This window comes from Leptinotarsa decemlineata, unplaced genomic scaffold, assembly GCF_025532065.1.
Source record: "Leptinotarsa decemlineata unplaced genomic scaffold, Ldec_3_MD MMD2_tig00000133_RagTag_RagTag, whole genome shotgun sequence".
NCBI classification, from domain to species: domain Eukaryota; kingdom Metazoa; phylum Arthropoda; class Insecta; order Coleoptera; family Chrysomelidae; genus Leptinotarsa; species Leptinotarsa decemlineata.
Window position 1 is genome coordinate 3,878,674 of NW_027412542.1, and position 24,158 is coordinate 3,902,831.

General features: G+C 36.5%; 1 protein-coding gene across 9 annotated transcripts in view; it reads left to right on the forward strand.

Moving 5' to 3' along the window:
- Grip (Glutamate receptor interacting protein) overlaps window positions 1-24,158 on the forward strand; it is a 398,341-nt gene that overhangs the window by 368,714 nt on the left and 5,469 nt on the right. For all 9 annotated transcript variants that reach the window (XM_074172568.1, XM_074172569.1, XM_074172565.1 and 6 more), the window contains 6 exons: window positions 221-401; window positions 3,856-4,082; window positions 4,903-5,244; window positions 10,630-10,791; window positions 17,646-17,750; window positions 21,758-22,191. In XM_074172568.1, coding sequence (XP_074028669.1) covers window positions 221-401; window positions 3,856-4,082; window positions 4,903-5,244; window positions 10,630-10,791; window positions 17,646-17,750; window positions 21,758-22,191 — 1,451 coding nt within the window. The remainder of the gene's footprint in view (window positions 1-220; window positions 402-3,855; window positions 4,083-4,902; window positions 5,245-10,629; window positions 10,792-17,645; window positions 17,751-21,757; window positions 22,192-24,158) is intronic.

Sequence of the window (24,158 nt, forward strand, 5' to 3'; positions counted from 1 at the left end):
ACATAAAACCTCACTTCGCATGTATAACCTATGCATGACAGAACTTGATAAGTTGGGTATTTCTAGCACAAAATTATTTTTTTAAATTTTTTTGCTCCTTCTGAAGTTTCACTTAGTCCTATTCCAAAGGAATTCGTAAATTTTAAAATTTTTGGGAAAATACGATCATTTTGACTTTCATTGAAGGAAACAAATCACTACCCAGTTCTTCATTTTACAGGTGTAAACTACTGCGGCTGTCCAAATAACAGAGGTGTATCCCATCCAGAATCTCTCAATGTGACGTTGACGTCAGAAAGAGGATATGGTTACGGTTTAGCTGTTTCTGTTGGAGATCATACGGAGAACAGATCTGCAGATATCTTGATATCCAGAATCGTGACAGATTCGCCAGCATATAGGTGAGAATAAAATCGTCAACGAATTTAGTATTTCATAAACATATCTAGTGACACAAATGGTTGTGATCTTCAAAATGCAGAGTCACCCTGAGGTGGACTCTTGGACACTAATACATATAAACATCACCCTTATCTTTTTTTACTTATTTAGATACCAAAAATTCCATATTTGTGACTTCGTATTAATAATAATGAAGTACAGCCAAAAATATTAACAGTTCCAATAATTATTGCTACTATATTCATTCGGGTTTGAAGGCCGTCGTAGTTTGGAACTACAGCCTAACGTTTCGCCAGTACGAGTGACTGGCTTCTTCAGAGGTTTATTTATCTTGATGATTCACCGATGACTGATGATTTCTAGTTCGTAGGTTATAATTATGTTTGTTGACTCCTATGTAGTCCATCTCTCTTGTTGATGCGTTGCTATTAGCCGAAGTGTTATTACCTGTTAATGACGTAAAAGTGCATTGCACTGTTGTCCCTTTACCATCTTCTTGCACTTTATGTGAACTGGAACACCTACAAGAAGAATTGGAGCATCTCCAAGTGGCTTAAACCCTTCGTTACCTCGGTGGGGTATGACATACCCATATACATATCATTGCACGATTCACATTAAATAGCGTCTAGAAGTCTTGAAAGTGTTTCGGGGTGTGACATACCCCACCGTGGTATTCGAGTTGGAAAAATTGCGAAAGGGTATCGTCAGCTTTTGATTGTTTTTTTCGTGAATAAATAATATATTCTTATATATCAGCGCATCACAATAATTGTGAGCGATGGCGAGCTACGAAAAGGAAAAGCAGCAGTATTTGAAACGAACTTCATAAACACGTTTATTTCCTTCGTGGTATCAGACAGATGGTTCAATACCGACAAGGTCACCCTATGGAAGAAACAGAGAACGACAAAAGTTCTTCAATATAAAAGTTGGTCAGTCACTCCAAAATCAATTCGAAAGAATACACATCAATGCTTAACATTGATGTGAAAAATTGCAGAAAATTATTTTTATCGCCTTAAGAAAAGGCACAGGAAAAGTACCACCGAGAGAAACAGGAGAAATGGTTATTTCGCCGAATGAATAAAATTGCCAAGGTCTGCAGATGAAATTGAAAAAAATATCTATCAATTCCAAGGTAACATATTCGAGGTTTGAGACAAATAAGCTTGAGAAGAAAGTACAGAAGTGCCTCATGAAGACTCTCAGATTCACAGATACATCGTAGTCTCTCAACCAACGTTTTAATTACCTCTTTATTTTGTTGTGGCTAGTGGTTAGAATTGGTGTTCAGGTACCTATCTGTATGTGTTGGTTTCCTGTACACTCTGTGGTCCAATGTACCATCTTTACGTCTGTTACAAAAACGTCAAAGAAAGTTAGAGTCCCTTGAGTTTTCGTTCCATTAAGAATTGGACATGCTCTAAATAAAGAAGGCGCCCACATTATCTCATTCGGATTTACACACATACTCGATAAAACTCAAAATTACTATCCAAGAATATATAGAGAAGCAATAGAAATAAAAATAAAATAAAATCTGGCTACCTGCCCTTAATGGTTCAGAAACAAGGTCATGTAGTCAAATTAAGAGATACCAAGCCATACCTATCAATAATAATATGAAACCAGGCCCAAATACCAGCATCGTAATGTCTGCGTTGGAAACAACAGAACAACAACTCCAGCATCAACTCGGACACTGCGGCAGTCATGACATCGCCTTTGATAATGTCTACCGCAGTGGTAGACGAAAGGTCAGGCATAAAAACCTGCAAACTACGGCCAAAACACCCGGAAAATGGCTTTCACAAAAAATCAGCACAGTCAGAAAGGTATATGGAAACATATACATGGAAAGCCTACTCCACCGATTCTTGATAATTTGTCTAACGTTTATTACACAAATAAGTACTTCATCAGAAGTTCACAGAAAAAGTTGAAGAGTCAACAATGAAACTTTAGGTTTCTATCGGAATAATCAGAAAGAAAACACTCAGTCTTTCCAATTTCAGCCAACAAACGGAATAAAAATTCACTCCTTTTACTATCTATTGAGTCTAAGGCTATTGGTACAGAGTATTGGCATGCTCCATTCATACTGCCTTATTTAACAAATATTTTCAATTTCTAATTTGATGTTACGCAATAATTTTAAAATTTGTTGAATTATATATTTGAAGTAGGCTTTTTTCCTTCAAAATAATCTTGATTGTTAAGTTTCTGAGTTCCTTATAGTAGTTCCAGTGATACAACTCTCTAGTTTTCTCAAATTTCTCTGGGGCCTCATTCTCAAGCTTGCAGTGAGCCAAGGTAAGCCAGTTGTGAAATGTACTCATCGAAAACTTCGCATACTTGAATGTTCTTCGAAAGATTTTTATTTTTCATGAATATTTTAAGAAAACTTTGAAAATATTCGTGACCTTGAAAAAATTTCCAAAAATCATTCTAGCACTAGTGGTATTACAAGTTATAATTACTGTTGTCATGACCCTTTACAAATAGCAGTACGATCTCAGCTCGTATTATAAATAATTTATTTCGAATAGAACTGACTGATACTTGATGAAAATACATATCAAAACTAATCAATACAGTTTATTGTATGATTTTTAGCTATACAATAGCTTCCTCAAGCGTGAACTAAAAGTTATTTCTAAATTACAACTATTTTATGTTCTGACATATTACCTACTTGTATGCCTACTTTCCAATGAGTGAATCTACCTGAAAAGGTCAGGTATGAATTCAATAAATATACAGATTCAAAAATGGTGAATTATCCAATTCAGTTTGATCGTTCATAAGATACAGAGAGTTTTTGGATTTGTTTATTTCCATACTCTCCAACAGGTTGAGTTTCAAACCTATCTTCTAGAAATGGAGGGGCTTGAACTCATGGTTGAACTCATGTCCCTCTGTGATGAAATGAATGGCATATGTGGAATTTGTTTTTCTATTCTGGAAACTATTTTTGTGTTCCTTGATGCGGTCTTCGAACGTTCTTTCAGTTTATCCTATATTAAAACATCGGACATGACCCACATGATAATTTATACACTCTCGATTTTTCTGAAACTGAGCTTTTATCTTTGTTATTCTTAATGTGCATGCCTAAGTTGTTGTTGGTTCTGAAAGCAATATTTTCACCTTTGTTGTGCAGAAAATTTGAAATATTTGTACTTGGTTGACCTAAGCAGGTTATGGTTCTATAAATTTGCTGTCGTAATCATTGTTGACGGCTATTTGTTTTATTATGTTCAGTTCGTTATTGAAATTCGCCTCTGACAAGGGCACATCAGTCTGTGGATTATACTGTTGAAAGCTGCTACTTTGTGCTGATACGGGTGGGTGGACGAATTATGAATGATAACACCAATTCTCCTTTCACACCCCTTTCATTATTTGAATCCCTGTCGTACATGATTACATGAATTGGTGTTTTTTCAGATGTGGTTGTCTGCAAGTCGGTGACCGTCTAATCTCCGTCAATCATCAACCCAACTTAACCCTTCAGGAAATTAACTCCATATTGGAATTGGGAAACGAACCGACTGGGATTGGAAAAGTCACTCTCCAAGTTGAGTTTGATGTGGCAGATACGATCGTACCTTCTAGCGGAATTTTCACGGTCAGACTTCCTAAAAGAGGGGCAGGACTAGGTATAACCATCACAGGTAAGAAAGTTTAACATCTATTCACCTTAATTTTCAAAACTAACACTTGAGTTTCAAACATTTGACAAGAGAACATATCATCCTGATACTTTGAATTGAAGAATCAATATAAATTTTTTTGAAAGAGCAACTATCAGAACTAGGATTGTGTCTCCATCCTTTATGTTAATTCTGCACTTGGTAACACTGTTGTATCACTGTATTTCATCTCAAGCTGCGAAAGTAGAGTTGGAAGGTTTTATTGCGGCGTGTAGGTAGGTACTGACGAACCGTTTATGGATCGGTCAGCATATTTCACAACAATATTTCGAGGAACAACAAATTGTTTACAGTGCGAAGCCATTTAAAGTTATTGAAGTGTAAAGTTTACAGAAATATCCCGAATTGACGTTTCATTCTGAACTAGCGAACCGCTCCGGCTCCGCACGGGTGCAATACTGATACTAAATATACATATAAACGTGTTCGATTGCTGCCAATCATAAAGTTATATAAGGCGGAGCGCGGCCTTTGACGCGCTATAAATAGGCCACCGGCACCCAGGCTGGTACCGCCGCCACCGCTATGTCGGTGCATTTTAAATCTGTATTATCCTCGAAAATATTCAACTGAATTACATGCAGTAAAGGGCCATATTGCCGCGGCTCTGCACTGGTGCAATGCTGATGATGAAAATACATATAAACGCCAGTGATCGCTGCTAATCATAAAGTGCTATATAGGATGAAGCACGGCCTATTTATAGTTAGTAAAAAAACTGTTACTGACTTTATATTCTATCATAGAAGTCATTATTGTGATTTGATTTCCTTCTTTTCAGCATCAAAAACTAAACCCGACGAGCCGTTTGTCATATCCGAGATACGTCGAGGATCAGTAGCTCACAGAACGGGTACTCTTCATGCTGGTGACCGCCTCTTGGCCATCGACAATCACCCGTTGGACCACCTGAGTCTGGAAACGGCCTTCGATATCCTCCAAACTTCCACGAACGATATCGTGACGCTAAAAGTGGAGAAAACGGAAACGGAAAACTCAAATTTATTCTTGGATAGCGTTGTATATACGGTGGAACTCCACAGGTGTGGTGGGCCCCTTGGAATCACAATATCCGGGAGCGAGGATTGCATGGATCCAATCGTTTTATCAAGGTTGACTGAAGGTAAGTTTCTAATTTCAATATGAAAGTCGAGAAATCTGAAAATCAACTGTAGAATTATAAAGCATTAAACATCATGAAATTTCTACAGTTGCTCCAAATAACTTTTCAATAGGATGAATATATGGTAGCCGCATATTTCACGAGTTGTACGTAATTCGGGGCTCATTATAAATAACGTTTATTGGTTACTTGCAACAAAATGAATAGAATTTTTAACGATCTAGCATGTTCCTTCAATCTAAAGTAACAACCGACAGACAGCTATTTCGGTATTTTGGTCTTGGCTGGACTTGGTTGGTCTTCAATAAACAAAAACTGTAGTCTTTTTATTTGTTATAATTGTCTGCCTTTCAGGCGGATAAAAACATGCAATACCACCTGGTAATATAATACCCAGTTTGTCAAATGAAATTTTACATCAATATAGACAAATCCATCTACAGAAAAGTGGAACTCCATGGATCCTGTATTATCGAAAAATCGACTATATTCATTTCAGATAGAGATACGAATCGGTTTCCAGCATGGGCTCGTTAGTTACACAGTTTCATGAATATAATGACTAGCAGTCTGCATTTTGTAATCAATTGAAGACCAGACATGTCCGGTAGAGTACACCGGGGTTGGTTGTGACAGGGGTTAGTTGTTACAGACGCAAATACTTTCGTAGATGTTATGGCAACAGCGCATAGTCAGTGGTGAAATAAACAACGTCTCATCATAGGACACAGGTATAATTCCTATTACCGGGCGAGCAAGTGGTCGTCTGCTGTACGCAATATTGTGTTTTTAACAGTGCAAAGTAAAAATTGTCGCCTCCAGTAAAAGATTTCTACAAGTGGCATTTCAAGCCTATTTCTTAACGTTTCTGTGGAAAAGCGATCATTAAGGTATGTGGATTCTTGTTTCTTTCATATTTTTTAAATTCCAATGTCCTTTTGGCAAGAAGAAGGCAAAAAAACAAAGATGTCGTGTTGGGGTTGGTTGTGACATTCAACTTGGGGTAAGTTGTGACTATCACAGCCAGTCCCGCATGTGTTCCGTATTTGTTTCAGTATTTGGAAAGTAATGCTTATATGATTTCCAGAAATATAATGAGAACGTATAAACGAAAAACAGATAGGGGAAAGACGCCTTTGGACGTTTTTGAGCAAGCATCAGTTTTAATAAATCATAGATCTCTACGTTCAGTTGCTGACCAGTTCCAAATTAATCGTGTGACTTTACAAAGATTCTACAAGCGGAAGAGAAACCTTGACGGTCAATTTTTTGTTTCATTTCCTCGCCTGATCATCACGTTCGTTGTTTTTTTTTTCAGGTAACAACCAAGCACCTCTTGAAGCGGGATACAAACGAAATCGACAGGTTCTGCCAGATAGTATGGAGAACGATTTAGCTGACTATCCATTCAAAAGAAAGAAGAAATACCTGGCGCTGCAGGTCGAGAGACTGCGAATGAAATCGTTTCTTTACCCAAACATAATGTGACCCCTGGAGCTTCTCCCAGAAACTCGACCATGATTTTAAATTCATGTCCAGAATTGAGTCCTGAAGATAATATTCTATTAGATAAAACAAATTTACCCGGACCATCAGGAGAATGCAGAACCTATTTTTCACCACAAGATTTACGTTCAGAACCAAAAGCAGAGAAGCGAGTCGGAACTAGGAAAGGACGCAAACGTGACCGAGCTGCAATTTGGACCGACACACCTAATAAAGCCAATTAGAAGAAGAATACAAGAAAAACAGGAGAAGGAATTGAAGAAAAAGGCCAATGAGTCAGGTGCTAAAAGATTTATTTGCAAGAGCAAATCAACGAACCAGTCTAAGCACAAACCATCGAAACCTGTTGCTGCCAGAGTTTCTTCATGAAGTTCTGGTGATGAAACGAACAAATTTTGTCTAGCTTGTGGAGAACCGTAATTGAATTCACTCCCAAGGGAAACATGGATTCAATGTACTGGGCTCATGAGGAATGTATCAAAAAAGATCCGTTTTTTATATGTCAAAATTGCGATTCTGATAATGACTTGTACGCTGGTTAAGCATGTCACAACCAACCCTAACAGTGTCACAAGCAACCCCAAGATGGGGTCAGTTGTGACAGTTGAGCCTACTTATATATTTTTTATATAGAGTTGTTAGTATTTCACTTTAGTATTTTCAAGTTGTCAAAACATTACAGAATAAATGTTAAAATAAATGAACAATGTAACTTTATTAACAAAAAATTTACGGAATAATTAAGAAAAAATGGCACAACCAACCCCGGTGTCCCCTACTTATGAGACCCAAAGTTCATATCAGCTGCCATTATTGATTATAATAATAATAATAATATACCGACTATTACAGCTTGTACACAGACACCATAGAATGAAATAATGTCAATAACAAAAAAAAGAAAAGAAAAAGACTACATATACTCATAAATATATACATTTCTATAATTCGGTTTGGTCTAAAAAGTCACTAATACTGTATGGTTCTAAATCTATTGAATAATTTTTTATTTCTTTCTTAGATTTCTTTATGTTCCTCATATCTTTGATTCGATTAGACAATTTATTGTATAGCTTCATTGATATGTAATGAGGAGTTTTTTCTGTTATGGTTAACCTATGTATAGGGAGCACGAAATCATTTCTTCTTGTTCCATAGGAATGTTGATTAATATTGTTAAAGAACAGATGCCTATTTTTCAATACAAACATTAAGCATTCATAAATATGAACAGCATATATCCTCATTATCCCGTTATTTTCGAACATATTTCTACACGATTGATTATACTTCAAATTACTCATCATTCTGATTGCTCTTTTCTGAATTACAAATATTTTATTTATATTACTATTGCTTCCCCAAAAAATGTGTTCATATCTAGCTACAGACTCAAAATTGGAAAAATATAAAATTTTTACCGATTCTTTGTTGAGATATTTGTGAACCACCCTTAGTCGATACGAAATTTTGCTCAATTTGTTAGCTGTATAATCAATATGTTTGTTCCATTTCAACAATTCATCAATATGATGTAATAGAAATTTGGTGTCTTCTGAATATTTTATAGTTATGTTTTCAATATTCAAAGCTTGAGGTCGTTCTATCTGTAATTGATTAGTTCTAAAAAGTATAAGATTAGTTTTAGATCCATTCAAAATTAATCTATTCCTAGTGAACCATTCTTTTGTATCATTAAACGTTTCCATACGTGTTTTTACTACTTCAGGGTATGTTTCACGGTCTATTAATAAATCAGTGTCATCAGCAAAGACTGTAATTGAATTGTGTGTGTTTGAATGATAACATAAATCGTTTATGTAGATAATAAATAACAAGGGGCCCGCAATCCTTCCTTGGGGTATTCCTACTTTCACTGCCGCATTCTCAGATTTGTATGTTCGACCATGTTTGTTAATAGTTACTATTCGTTGGCGATCTGTTAGGTAAGATTCAATCCATTTCAGTGAGTTTCCTCTTATACCATATAGTTCTAGTTTTTTTATAAAACTGGTACGGACAAACGGTACGGACAAAGTCCAGAAGAAACTCCACAAACACATACTTCGGTGTGGGAGTTAGAATAGTAAAAAATATATTCCGGAGATATGGATAGATATGTCCAAGTTCTGGTTAGATATCAAACCCTTCCCTCTCATGCGAGAGGCAACACATCTAATGCTGCTTAGTAAGCTGTAAGGTACTGTAAGGTTGCCTCAGCCTCCATATTCGCCAGACATGGCTCTGTGTGAGTTATTCATATTTCCAAAAACGAAGAGGACTTCGAAAGGCCTTTGTTTCACAAGCTCAGATGACATGAAAGGCGCATCACTGAAAGCGCTAAAGGTTGTGCTAAAACCCGGCACAATTACATAATATCTAACAGAGACTATTTTGAAGGCAACAACTTTAATATGAACGAATTAATAAATATTTTTTTAATGAGAATTCTCGTTATTTTTTCAATATCTTGTATTATTAATTATTGATCCCCATTGAATTCCGCTGTTGATAGAAGTTTCTTGAAATTGTCATGTTCAGAAATACTTTACAGTGTGTAAATAATAGCAAACTACCCCAAAACTTTCGATTGAGAATTTTTTTAATTTCAATTTACCCTAAATACCTTTACAAAATTCCTCAATAAAAAGATAATATGCAAATTATCTCTGTTTTTCGCTGTGATAGTTGATTTTTTTAACTTACAAGGATTATTGCCGAATAAGAAAACTTCTCGTTTTCGTAAATATCTGAAAAATAGTTAATGGCAAAATTGTAGTATCTAGCGTTCCAGAGAGAAAATAATGAAGTTATAAGCTCTTCTCAATCAATTTTCTTAATAAACAATATCAGTTTTTCATAGAATTGAAATGAATTTCCAAATAAAGCTGCATCACTCAGTTCCTTATCGACTGATTCACCGAAATTTCCCCAAAAAGGGATCTCACGAACTCCGTCAAAATGCGTCTTCATCGGACACACTCATTTAATGCGAAAGCTAGGTCAGTGGTTTCCATTCAAATAACTTACTGCCATTCACTCAACCCTAATTTCTAGCAAATCGTAACAATTTCTTTTTCCCGTGCGTCTCGGATGCTTACAACAGACAGTTTCCCACGGAGAGAGTAAAATACTGCCATTCCTTTCCCCTTTCTGCACACTATCGTGCAATTCTCTTCCGCTCCAAAATCTCCTTCGTTTGTTTTGGGACCCGAGTATAAAACGGAATTTTAAATCAGTTTCAGTTCAGAAATATTTTAAAAACATTCTTAGGTATAGTCAATTGGAAAAATAATACGAATGTTCCAAGTACTTAGATAAAAAATTGTTTCAGAATTTTTGATATAGGTAGTCGTAATTCTTAAGTTGCATTTTTTATCAATTATTACATAAATTTATATTTCCTTGTCAAATTACAGAGCAGGATTCGTATTCCTCACAGAGACCAATTTCAGAGCCAGATCTCTGAGACTATTCCTTCATTTCAGAGTTAAGAGTTAGTTTAGTAGAATAAATATTGGAAAATGTTATTTAATGATTCAAGATGAAAAATTATAATATTCAATTAGAATGAGCATTAAAAATGATAAGTCATGTCCCTTGTATGAAAAATATTTTCAAATACACCATACAACCAATCGGAGACAAAATTATATATTTCACACTGCAGAGAAATAAATTTACTTCCTTCCTTCCAGCATTAAAATGGGCAATTTATCTGTCTGGTTAAACAAAAAAACATTAATTTACCACTTACTTTTTATTCCTGCTACATATTTTTTCATTTCTTGGGATTGATGAAAACTATTATCATCATAATATTGTCATATTTGAAAATATGTTTCTTCTTTATTTGGTGAAAAATTATTCATCTTTCAGGAGGATTAGCTGCAAGGACGGGTGCTCTTCATGTAGGTGATAGAATTTTAGCAATAAATGGAGACAATCTGGAGCAGAGACCATTGTCAGATGCTATTAGATTACTACAAAGCTCGGGAGACCGAGTTCAGCTGAAGATTTCAAGACATTTGAAACCTCCAGGTAAAATTATTTCAATATTTCATATAGGTACTTTGCATTCATAAAGTAATGCTGAAATTATTAACTCAATTATTTAGAATCCTTGGAAATTCACAAGCATAAACATTGTGGGTGCAACCTGTTAAATGACCAAATCGATTTAATTTACTCTCCGGTTTTTAAATCTTCACATGCGCATTGTGAACTGTAAATTCAGGTACTCAATCAAGTACCTGAATGGTATATATTGGCGAATGTAATGAATCATTGTTAGTTTATTGTTCAAGTTTGAGAATGTCCATATAGGACGAAACTGCAGTAACGTTAGTTACAAATAAAAGTGGTATAAAAAAACGTAGAAATTTTCATTTCTCTTTTCATCATGATCTTCTACCACGTAGTAACGACTACATCCATCAATTTAATGCTGAAATTCATCATGAACTAAATAGACAATAATTTTGTAAATCATCCCCCTAAAAAAATAACGCCAGCCATCGCTGGTCGTCATAAATCAATTGTGACGTGTCGCTCAACTCGACTTGCGCTTCGCGATTGTTCTAGTTTTCACGTCGCTTCGAGATACTGCCAGCGACTTCCATATTGGCTTCGAGAATAATTCTATCCGCTTCCTAAGCCTTCATTGGCATGTATAAACTTTGCCCACTCGCATATCGGGAAATCTAGTGAACAGTGCCATACGAAATGATCTAATAAGGCGATAGACATTTGAATGTTAGTTAAAAGTGTGTTTGATTTTATGGTCGGTGGATCAGTGAAACAAAATTAAGTTTAATTAATTATACAGTGTAGTCAATTATTGGCAACCCCACGGGTAAAACTTAACAATAATTATCAAAATGTAGGGCGTATGTTAGGTTTTTTAATAATATATAAGATCACCTACTTTCGAGTAATAACTCATCATCGGGTTTTTCAAATGAAGCATCCTCTTTTTATAATTCCCTGTGTTACCTTTCTGAGCTGTTTTCCAAGACTAGTACATCTAAAGTTGTTTCATATTGGTACAGCAACATTCTTTCATTTCATATTGTAATTCGTTGATTACATTTTACAAGTTATTTCAATTATACGAAGAAATTTAAGCTTTTCTGTCTCCATGTTTTGAAAATGACTGATACTACGGCTATTGAAACCAGTGTCCATCTCTGGGTGATGTTTGTTATACCTCAGAGGGAAAGATTATCCTATATACCGTCAAACAATAATGGAATTTGACCGCTGCAGAATCGAAACACCTAGTATTATCATTATTCTCCATCATGAACCACAGATAGGTAGACTATAATCACTGCCAAATGGAAGAAGGTTATACCAAAATACGAAACCCTTGCACCACGATTATATGGATTGCCAAAATTCATGAAAAAATGCTGTTACGACTCGTCTATGGAGGTGTTAATTTTGAGCGGTCAATCAATTAAGACACGGACTTAGGTTAGGTTAAGTCCAAGACACAGAGTTACTAATATCTTGGTAGAAATTGAACTCAACTTCAATCATACCGGTATATATTTGTCATCATTTAGCCAAGTTACAATTACATTATTCTATTATTGAATTCTAAGTTACATTATTATCAATATTTTGACTTATAGTTAATAATCTTTTCATATCTGGAACATCCTGCGCATTCGCCACAATTTCGTTTATTCGGTACTAGAATTGTAAACAGTTTTGATATAAATTTACATTCTACCGGAATATATATATTTTATATTCTACTAGCGACCAGCCTCGGCTCCGAACGGGTGCAATGCCGATGCTAAATATACATATGAACGCGTACGATCGCTGCTAATTATAAAGTGTTATAGGGCGAAGCGCGGCCTTTGATTTGATTTGATTTGATTTGATTTGATATACCGTCAAACAATAATGGAATTTGACCGCTGCAGAATCGAAACACCTAGTATTATCATTATTCTCCATCATGAACCACAGCTGATTGACAACCTTCTGGGACACCACGATAACTGCTGCCGGCCTTCAGAGGTTCTTCACGTCCCTAAAATAAACACAGATAGGTACCCGATCATTTCTTACCTAACAGCCTCAATTGGCGAGAGTTTGAAGATACGATTTCGACCGCAATGGGAATGTATGAATAATCATGGGGTACAGAATGGGCTAACAACATAGCTTCCGTCGGGCTCTTGGCCTAGAAACTCCAAGAGTTCTTCGCCTAATGGTAGTTTTAGGAGCAGGTGGTACAGGTAAAACATTCTGTATTCCTTGAAAAACAATAGAATCACCCTTCTCCTCAGATAATTGTGTGTTCTTCCGAACAATACTCTGCAATAAATTCTTGCTATAAGTAGGTATTTGGTTGTCCTCTCCATAACCAAATGTAACGAAAATATTTTTGAGCTAGCCTCAGATATCTCCAACTTATTTGATATGTCAATTTGTTTTGGAAATTTATTATACTCCTTCATGATTGATGGAAATAATAGATCCGAAAAACAATCTAATCTCACTTTACTTCAAAACAATTAATTGAACAAGTTGCTTTCCAGTGAAGCACAACCATATTATGAATATTTGATAAAGACACGCTGTGAGCAAGTTTTCGAAGTTCCGTATTCGACTATCAGACAGCAAGTGCTGTGTTATTATTTATAATGTTCTGTGCACTGATTGGTGGAGAAGGTAAAATTGGGCAGAGCCCCAATTCTTGTGCTTGTTGCAATTTTAACATTAATTTCGCATGGAAACGAGAGAAGCAGGGGCCGGATTAAGAGGAGGCGAGGCGGGGCTACTGCGTACTACTGGGCTACCTCCACAGGAGAGGGGCCCCCACAATAAATATAAAAAAACAAAATTTTGAAAGCTTAGCAACTTTTATGTTTTTCCTCCCAAGCATTTTTTTGCATTTTCACTAAGAATACTTGCACAAACATAATAATATTGTTATCGATATATCAGAAAGCCCAGATTGAAACTTTCCGTTTACTATCAATTTTTGATTTGATCGAGCATCTCTGTGGCAATACTTTTTTTAATGTGTAATCAGTACCCATGAGTTATAGTCTATTTCAAAAGAGTGTAGAGTAATAAAATCTCATTAAGTATTCAAAAGCGCTACAGGGTGATCCGTCAATAAATTCTGTCACTTCCCTAGTCCGCATTGCAAAATTATGTCGTTTCATAAAGAGCAGGTAGGTATCACCCTGTTTTAAGGGATTTGTCCATTGTTATCGACGGATAAATACTGAGCCAGAGGCGCGCTAGTGGGATAATTGCCAAAAGAATATGCATTCATAAAAATTATATTAAAGGAAATAAAAATTTAATACAGCAGAACAGTGTTATTAAAAAAATATAAAATGTAACAATAAAATATATACGAACCGAAATCGGGAAATACTCACAAACACACACGAACGAACTTTACGTATTGAAACACTTGTGGGGACTTTAAATCAATTTATTCACAAAAACGACAAGAACTTTACTGGATACGTTATTACAATTTGACACTTGAACAATACTAAAACTGTGAACTTCCCTTAACGTTTAACAACACTCTATTTATACCCTAATTGAATGTTCTAGAGATTACTAGGTACAATTTTCGAGAACCTTCCGAGAAAATAATTATTCAGACTACCCTTAATTCTAAACCCTAACCTAAGCAAAAGTGTCACTGTCACTGATACACTGGTCTCTGTCCAGATTGCTTATCCCGCTACAGTATATTTACAATTCAATTAAATTATTCTACATCAGTATAGTCTTCATCCGAAGAACTGTCATCATCCCCTGGTGTTATAATTATAGGGTCAACCACCTGATCGACCAAGTTGTCCAGTTCCCACATTTTATCTTTCTCTTTTAAAACATGCTGGATTGCTTTTTGCCAGTTTTCTGATGTGATTTCCATAATGGCTTGATCAAACAATACCTTGACATCTTTCATTTTAAATGTGGTATTGTGCCTTGCAACATATCCTTTAACTTGTGCCCATATAAGTTCTATAGGATTTAATTCGCAATGATATGGCGGTAGGCGCAGCACAGTTACTTTATACTTTTCTGCTACATCTTCTACGGCATATTTCATGAAGCGAGATTTATGTTGTTTTACTATGGCTAGTAGTTCCTTCTTTACTGAATTCGTCTCAAACTGAATACCTTTATTTGACAGCCAGTTAATAATTTCTTGCTTTCTCCAAGCTGAAGTTGGTACCTTCTCTAAGCGCCTTGAATGGTAGCTTGCATTATCCATAACCACGACCGAATCAGCTGAAAGAAATTTTAACATTTCCCCGAAGTAGTCTTCGAAGACATCCGAATTCATGTCCTCATGATAATCTCCCGTCCGGCACGACTCAAAGCTTAACAAACCTTCTTTTAAAAATCCGTCTTCGCTTCCAATGTGAGCAATTATAAGCCTCTTCCCTTTTCCCGAAGGCACTTTAATACCCGTCGAAAGGCCTTCTATGAAAGCTTGGCGAGAACTTGTTATATTTTTATCTTGCCACATTTTTTTGACTATATAACCTTCGTTTATCCACGTCTCATCAAGATAAAAAATTTTCTTTTGCTCTCTGCGGTACTACTTTATAGTTGTCAAATATTTTCGTCTCCAGCAAACAATTTCATCACTTTCCAGTAATAGTGCCTTTCGATTGTGCTTTTCCCAGGCAAAATTCATACTTTTTAAAGTTTTCCATAAAAGTTTTCTGGATATCAAAGGAATATCGTTATCTTGGCTTATCTCGATAAATATTTTTTCAAGAGTGGGTATTTCCTTTTTAAAATAAAACGAATGAACTTTTCTTCGAATGTCACATTTGGTGTCTTCATCTAAGATTTTTATTGGTCTTCCTGATTTTCTCTTGCATGGACTTACCTGGCCTGATATCTTTCTTTCTCGCAATAATTTAAAAATCGTGGACTGTCCAATTCCAGTCATTCGGGCACATCGCTCAACACTTTCTTGCACAGACAAACTAGGGTGATCGTGTTTTATGCAATCATATACATTTAAAATTATAACTTTTTCGCAAACAGATAGCGGAGAATTTTTTACACTTCTTTTCTTTGGAGTAAATGTCCCCATTTTATAACTTTTTCACTATTTCTATATCACAATATCACTGTACGTTTAATTGGTGTAGTAACAATTACTATTATAACTCGAATGTTTAAGACACCATTACAATATATTTAAACCCTTTTTCTTAATTACCTGGGTTTAATAGGTATTGCATGATTGGTGGGCAGGGTCAAAAAGGGATTATATAATGACATGGCACCTCGGAACTAAGTGTTAACCCTTTTTTGAGAAATCATGCTCAAGTATATGAACCCAAATTGCATATTAAATAAGTTTACAAGAACCACTAAAATTAATCTTAATCTTTTTTTAAGAAATTTTACTTACCTAAATACATGTAGGTACTTAGTTTTAGACCAAATTACTTCCCAAAAATGGCCTTTTATTATTATCTATGTCTGTAATTATTAATTTACTTTAATTATTAAGTTTAATAATCCTAAGATTTGCCTACGCCCATGGACGACAACGAAATTCAGGCAAATTTTATGACACTTCATGATTTATTACTCTACACTCTTTTGAAATAGACTATAGAATGAAATAAAGTGAGTAAAAAAAATCGAAAAATGGTTAACCCTGCAGGTCATCCTTAAAACTTCTCGCTTCTAAGAGCTCAAAATTTTAAAAATCATTTGACGAAATCACTCGAACGAAAATTTTCTTCTACTTGGAAATCAACCCAGAACCCCCAAACTTCCAAATCCGGACATTTTTGAATTGGCATATCATTACGGCAGGCCGGGGAGAAGCGAGATCTAAAGTAGCCAGTATCGTTGACCTTCGCCATTTTGTGTGAACAAAACAAGGTGTCGATATCGAAGAGCCAGGTGGGATTCAGAGAAGCGAATAGATTGAAAATATCGAATCAACTTCTTCTGTGGTCATAATTCCCAAAACGGTTTGTCCTACGTCGTTTGTTTGCTTCAAACAATAAGAAATTTGTCCCGAAAATATGGCGGCCTGTCTACGCGAAAAATGACTGTCATGTTTCTATATTAGTGCTCTGAACAGTACATAAAACATTTCGAGGACAACAAACTACTTGTCTGCAAACATCGCGTGGCAGAGCATATATTTTCATCACGTATTGACCAAGATCAAGAGAATAATTGAATTTAAAATCTGTTTAAAAAATCTGTTTAAAATCTGGTTGTTAATCAGCTGTCGCCCCCATACGAACGACAACTCTCAGAAGTTGAGAAACTTGTGCGAGCTAAGGACTAACGTGTGATTCCTAACACGGTTGCAGAATCATCCCAGCTTCAACCAGATAAATTCTCTCGAGAAAAATATCTGGTCGAGGCGGGAATCGAACCCACGGCCTTCCGATCGTGAGTCGGGCGCACTAACACCGCGGCCAATTCCAGAATTATGAATGATTTCCCATGCGATAGCAATTTAACAGATGAATAATATCGTTCAAATAAAAATAAACAACCCACTCCTGAAATCAGAATTTACGTTAATTACATTTCGTAGCAATATTATCAAATTTCTTAAAATATTTTGAACATTGATGTTTAAAAAAAATTGTGCCCCTTCTCCAACTAGCATCATAATTCAAGATTTTGAGTTGTCTATATTTGATATTTTGGAACATGGAAACATGGAATAAGAAATTTTTCGATCGATTAAATTATATAGGTCAAATTGTACTGTTTAGGTAGTTCTATCGGCAGGAATAATGAATAAGTCTGCAAAAGTTATTTTTTTAAATATACATTCTTTAGTGGCGTTTTTTCCTTGTAACGCACGTTTCATATTCTTCACTCAATTTTTGTTGCAGAAGACAATCGATGTAATTACTCGAGTCCAGGACTTATGAGTGTCGACAGTGCAATTCATTCTTGGGATAGTAACACAGCAGAGACCACTAATGATAACTCAACAGGTAAGTTGACCAAATCATCTGAAAAGTTGGAGAACAATGTGGAAAATTGCATTTCATATAAATAACGCTGATAACATGATTGCAGTTTTCATGATAAAATATTTGTCATGTCCAGGAATTCCGAATGTTCTTGTTATTTCACTAAAGGCAATTGAAAAATGGAAGAAAAAATGAGATTTTACAAATGATGAAGAATTCACAGTAATTACATAGACTATAATCACTGCCAAATGGAAGAAGGTTATACCAAAATACGAAACCCTTGCACCACGATTATATGGATTGCCAAAATTCATGAAAAAATGCTGTTACGACTCGTCTATGGAGGTGTTAATTTTGAGCGGTCAATCAATTAAGACACGGTTAGGTTAGGTCCAAGACACAGACTTACTAATATCTTGGTAGAAATTGAACTCAACTTCAATCATACCGGTATATATTTGGAATCATTTAGCCAAGTTCATAGATAAAGCGACAATTACATTATTCTATTATTGAATTCTAAGTTACATTATTATCAATATTTTGACTTATAGTTAATAATCTTTTCATATCTGGACCATCCTGCGCATTCGCCACAATTTCGTTTATTCGGTACTAGAATTGTGAACAATTTTGATATAAATTTACATTCTACCGGAATATATATATTTTATATTCTACTAGCGACCAGCCTCGGCTCCGCACGGGTGCAATGCTGATGCTAAATATACATATGAACGCGTACGATCGCTGCTAATTATAAAGTGTTATAGGGCGAAGCGCGGCCTTAGACGCGCTATTTTTGGACACGCGCCGCCGCCCCCCCCCCCGGACGTTACCGCCGCAACCGTTATGTCTCTGCATTTTGAATCTGTGATATATCCGAAAACATTAATTCAAATTACTGACCTATATTGAATGCACAATGTATTTAAGTTACTTAATTAGATAAAGATTAATGATGTATTGCTCAAAATCGTTTCGTAAATGAGCCATTATTTCTCGAGGATTAATGCGGTATTGCTTAAAATCGCTTCGTAAACAAGCCATTATTTCTCGAGGATAAAAAACGGTTATTGTGGGTTAACCCTATGAGGTGTACAATACTATAGTATATTTTTTGATTTATCTCGTAGGATTCAGCCAGCGCGTAGGGTTCAGCACATTATATTAGAAACCTCTAAAATTATCAGTGTTTCTCTACTATATTATGCATCTAATATACATACAGTGTGTCTCACTTCTCATGGAAACACCCCCGTATCTTCCGTAATATTCGAGGTGAACGATGAAACTCTCTGGACTGATGGAAATGCTCAAAATGCACCTACCATCTGAATGGGGTTGGCCAAAGTGATATACACTGTCCGCCATTCGCGATGGAACACCCCATTTTTACAGTAAAACATATTAGGGGGCAAAATAGGCTCAAAATTCCTTCAGATTCGCGATCAAAACTACCAACTTACCACGATTACACTTTTTTCCTGAAAAAATTTCAGTCCTTGAAAATCCGAATTTTTCTCACTTCTTAAGGAAACACCCCCGTATCTTCAGGTGGTAGGTGCATTTTGAGCATTTCCATCAGTCCTGAGAGTTTCATCGTTCCACCTCGAATATTACGGAAGATACGGGGGTGTTTCCATAAGAAGTGAGACAAATTCGGATTTTTCAGGACTGAAATTTTTTCAGGAGAAAAGTGTATTCGTAGTAAGTTGGTAGTCCTGATCACGAATCTGAAGGAATTTTGAGCCTATTTTGCCTCCTAATATGTTTTACCGTAAAAATGGGTGTTCCATCGCGAGTGGCGGACAGTGTATATCACTTTGGCCAACTCCATTCAGGTGGTAGGTGCATTTTGAGCATTTCCATCAGTCCTGAGAGTTTCATCTTTCTACCTCGAATAATACGGAAGATACGGGGGTGTTTCCATGAGAAGTGAGACACACTGTATAAACCATCCTCTTGAATCACTCTATCTATTTAAAAAAGCCGCATCAAAATCCGTAGTTTCGAAGATCTAAGCAGACATAGGGTAGGTAGGTAAGTCTAAAGTGAGTGGGTCTATTCGACCCTCCACCGCAACCCTTAAGGGTTTATTGTGGCTCACACCTATTCACACTCGGCCAAATAAACCCAGCTTCTTAACGAAGCCTGGTGAGAGTACGGATCTGCCGAACTCAAAGAACCTGATTCGGTCCCCAGCGGGGCAGACACAAAGTATATGCTCTGCAGTTTCATCATTTTCCAGACAGAGGCGACACACACTGTCTTCCGACAGTCCAAGTCTCTGCATGTGATGATTCAAATGACAGTGACCTGTAAGAAGGCCTGTTAGATATCGTAGTTCATCCCTACTGTAGTCCAACAACTGTTTGGTGACAAGCTTCGAAGGGTGAATAAACGCCTTGGAGTGAGCCAATCCTGGAAGATTATGCCAGAAGTCTATAACTCTTCTTGCCATCCAGGTGTTAAGTGTTTGTTTGGCAAAGCCCAAAGCGATGCCAATGACAGGTTTTGGTCCAATGAAGCCGCTTACAGCACCCTCCTTTGCAAGAGAGTCAGCAGCTTCATTGTCTTCCAAGCCAGTATGGCCAGGAATCCAGACCAGAGACAATCTGTTTAGTCTTCCTATCGAGGAGAGTCTTTTTTGGCAGTTTGCTACCAATTTAGACGTTGCTTGGTAGGAGCCAAGAGCTTCCAACGCCGCTGGACTGTCCAAGAATATTTTTATTGTCTTGTGAGTGAAGTTGGATTTATCCAATCTCTCCGCACACAATTCAATAGCGCTTGAAATACAGTCGCATAAGTTCCTAGGCAGGTAGATAAATCTGTCCTGGGTCTGCGACTGCGACCTGCATCAGAACCGGAAGGTATTTTTGATCCATCTGTGAACCAACAACTATCTGCTCTTAATATTTTCTTCTCACGCAGGATCCAGTCCTCTCTACTCGGGAATAGTACTTTATAAGGCAGTTCGTAGTTGACAGTTGGAGGCATAAAGTCAGAGGTCATTTCCAGAATGCTTTGACTTCCAATGTCAACCAACAGTCTGTTGCACTCTGCATTGGCTTGATTTGTGCAATTGGCAATGTGCACAAGTCTGTATGCAGTCCATCTAGCCTCTCTTTCCAGAAAAATATGGAGAGGAGGTAGATCTAGAAAGATCTCCATGGCCGCCGACGGTGTGGTACCGATGGCACCACTGATAGCAAGACAAGCCTATCTCTGTAAGCCAGAGAGCTTCGCTTAGGCCGTTTTCTGTAAAGCCTTCGGCCACCAAGCAATTGCACCATACGTGATCATTAGTCTGACAATCATCACATAAATCCAAGGGATTTGTTTGGGACCTAAACCCCAAGTTTTACCACAAATCCTTCGACATGTCCATAGAGACAGTCTGGCTTTGTGTAAAACTTTTTCCAAGTGAGCGTTCCAAGTGAGTCTTTTATCAAGGACAATGCCAAGATATTTCACCTCCGTTCCAAATGGAATGACCACACCATTGAGGGAAAGTGGCGTTAGATCATCCAATTTCCTTCTCTTGGTGAAGGGGATTAATACATTTTTGCTGGGGTTGACAGACATCTGCTCCCTCAGGCACCAACATAGGGCACCAGACATAGGGACAGACAGCGGAAATCGACTTTGTTTTATACTATGTATTGATAACACCGAACGAAGAACTATCGAAATGAATGTCAAAACAGTTATTGTTGCAAAATACTGAATATCGAATTAAAATGAATACCAACCGGAATGAATGCCTAGCTACCAAGAACTCATTATGTACGCTGACTCAAATATATATTTTCACAGCAAATTTTTTTCAAAAATCGATGCTTTATAAATTTTGAAGGATACCCCTTGGCATACCAGTTGAATCCCATCAAGAGTCCTTTTACAAACAGCCCATAATGTCCACTCTTATGAATCACCCTCTTCTCTCATCAATTAAGTGAAAACCTCTGTAGATTTTCAATCCTTGAAGCACAATGATCCTAAATATTTTTTACTGTTTCCAGATATCCAAGAAATCAAAGACATCGAAAGTATCCTGAGCGAACCACTCTCATATCAAGACAACGACAAAGACTCAACAACGAAATCAAAAAAGCGAGACTCTCAACTGCAGTATTATTCAGACACCGAAGAAATTTTCTGCCCCAGCCCATTACCTTTGCCGAACTACACATTCACAAATACAATGAAATATGAAAATAGCTTTGCACAATCACCAAATAGTTTCATAGACAGGTTACCTGGCACTTACAGCAACGAAAGCATGTTGGATAATGAAGTTTATCACGTTACTTTATACAAAGATTCAATATACGATGACTATGGATTCAGCGTCAGCGACGGACTCTACGAAAAGGGAGTTTACGTGAATAGAATCCGGAAGGGAGGCCCGGCAGATATCGTTGGACTTTTGAAGCCCTATGATCGGATTATACAGGTAAGATAAAACAAAAACTTCGTTTCGGTCGGGTACTTCATTTTAGAATTCAGTGAACGCACCAATTGAAATTTTTCTCTCATGAAATGTTAAATAATGCAATTAATTTGAAATGAAGTCGTGAAAGTCGCGAAAAATCTTCAGATAAATCAAGATTGCCCATCATTTCTCCACAAGAAACAAGACGTAAACAAAGATATGCTAGACACCCCGTGCTAGAAATCGCAGATTGAAAGATAAGACCTCGTTAATCATCAGCGTGCACGAGCTTCAACTTCTGAGATTTGTCGTTCGACAGCTGGTTAATGAAAAAACAAATTTTAACAGATTTCAACTTTATCATCCAGTAAAAGAGAAAAGCCGATCAAGCAATCACTGCCAGTAATCGGCTGTCAGCAATCCGTGACTTCAAGTTACGAACCGTTAAAGCAAATTATCGAAATGAAGGATATGACGTACCAAACCATCTTGAATATATGACACCGTGTACCATTTGAGGAGACGGAAAGCAAAGGAAACGAAAATATTGGCAACTCCCAATTCTTGCAGAGAAAGGGGATGTTTCACTGAATGAAACTGATTAGTTTTCCAGTCTATGATAAAATTTATTCAAAAAAGCAATTCAAAATGTTTATTACGAAACCCCGAGAAAGCGGATTGGACTCTGGGAAATTCTTAAGCCAACCAGTCTTCTGTCATTCATTTCCAAAGAATAAGCATTATTTTAAAGGCACATTACGGATGTATCACTGGAAAACAGACCACTTTATCAAGATCAACGTATGCAGAGATCCGAATGACAGATGATACGGGTTTATTTCGGGTCATGATGAAAGTAGAATATGCTAACAAGAACAAGAAAGTGATTTTTGCTGATTCGCGTATGTGGCAAGAGCCCGGTGAATGCCAAACCTTCGTTATTTTATGAAAGCCGAAAGTTTCTCCGTGCACGGCCCCAACTTAAATAGGAAGCGATGGGCTACTATGAAGTTTTGATAATCACAGCTTTAGGTAACAGATGTAGCAAAGGTTTTAAACATCATCGCCGAATACCCTCAAACTTTAATACATTGTAAGTGTCCTACTTACGTTGCAGTATAAAAGCTGAATGTACATCATTAAAGTAATTGTTACATATTTCTTCAGAAGCCGGACACTTTCGACAGTTTCAACACCTGGACAGACAAACTAACAGGGTACGTTATGGAGAAAACAGTAACTTCACGGAAAACAAGTGGCTGTCCTAAAGAGATAGGTTGTCTATCCTCTATTATGGAACTTTGTAATTAATAAGAATCTACCTTTTTTGGACTGTAATTTACATAAACTTCTGAGTTTTGCATATGACTTATCCCGCTACTATACGTCATTTTCAAAAAACTGTTTTCAATACTTTCGCGAAGGCTGAGATATCGAGTCATTTGTGAGATCATATATGTTGTACATTGTATATGTTATTCACAAACTGTTATTAAATAAGTAATAGTAACCTTCCATAGTAGACTTCCATTCTGCAATGTCTAAATTCAAACCTAAATCATTCATTAACGCTGAAATATTGAGGTCGTAAAATTACTTACCTACCTATGCCCTACAAATTATTATGGGATGGCTTCCGTGGATTAAAATGAGTTTGGGTTTTTGTTGAACGTTTTATTGGTGTTGAATAAAACCAAAATAACATAAACATCAGTTTTCATAACAGAAGCCATACCATAGGTTATGGGCCCAGTCCAGAATTGAAAGTGAGGAATTTGGCGTCAAGTTATTAAAACGTCAGAAAAATAAGTAACAACAAAATGGCGGGAGCCAGTTTTATAATGTTAAACTATTCGATGGATACGGATTTTCGAATCGGGAATTTAGAGTTAAACTGCTGCTGGAACAGGCACAAGTCCTAGATGTTCTAACACAAAAACCACCCACAAATGCTGATGAACTTGCAGTTTTCATGAAAAATGATACTA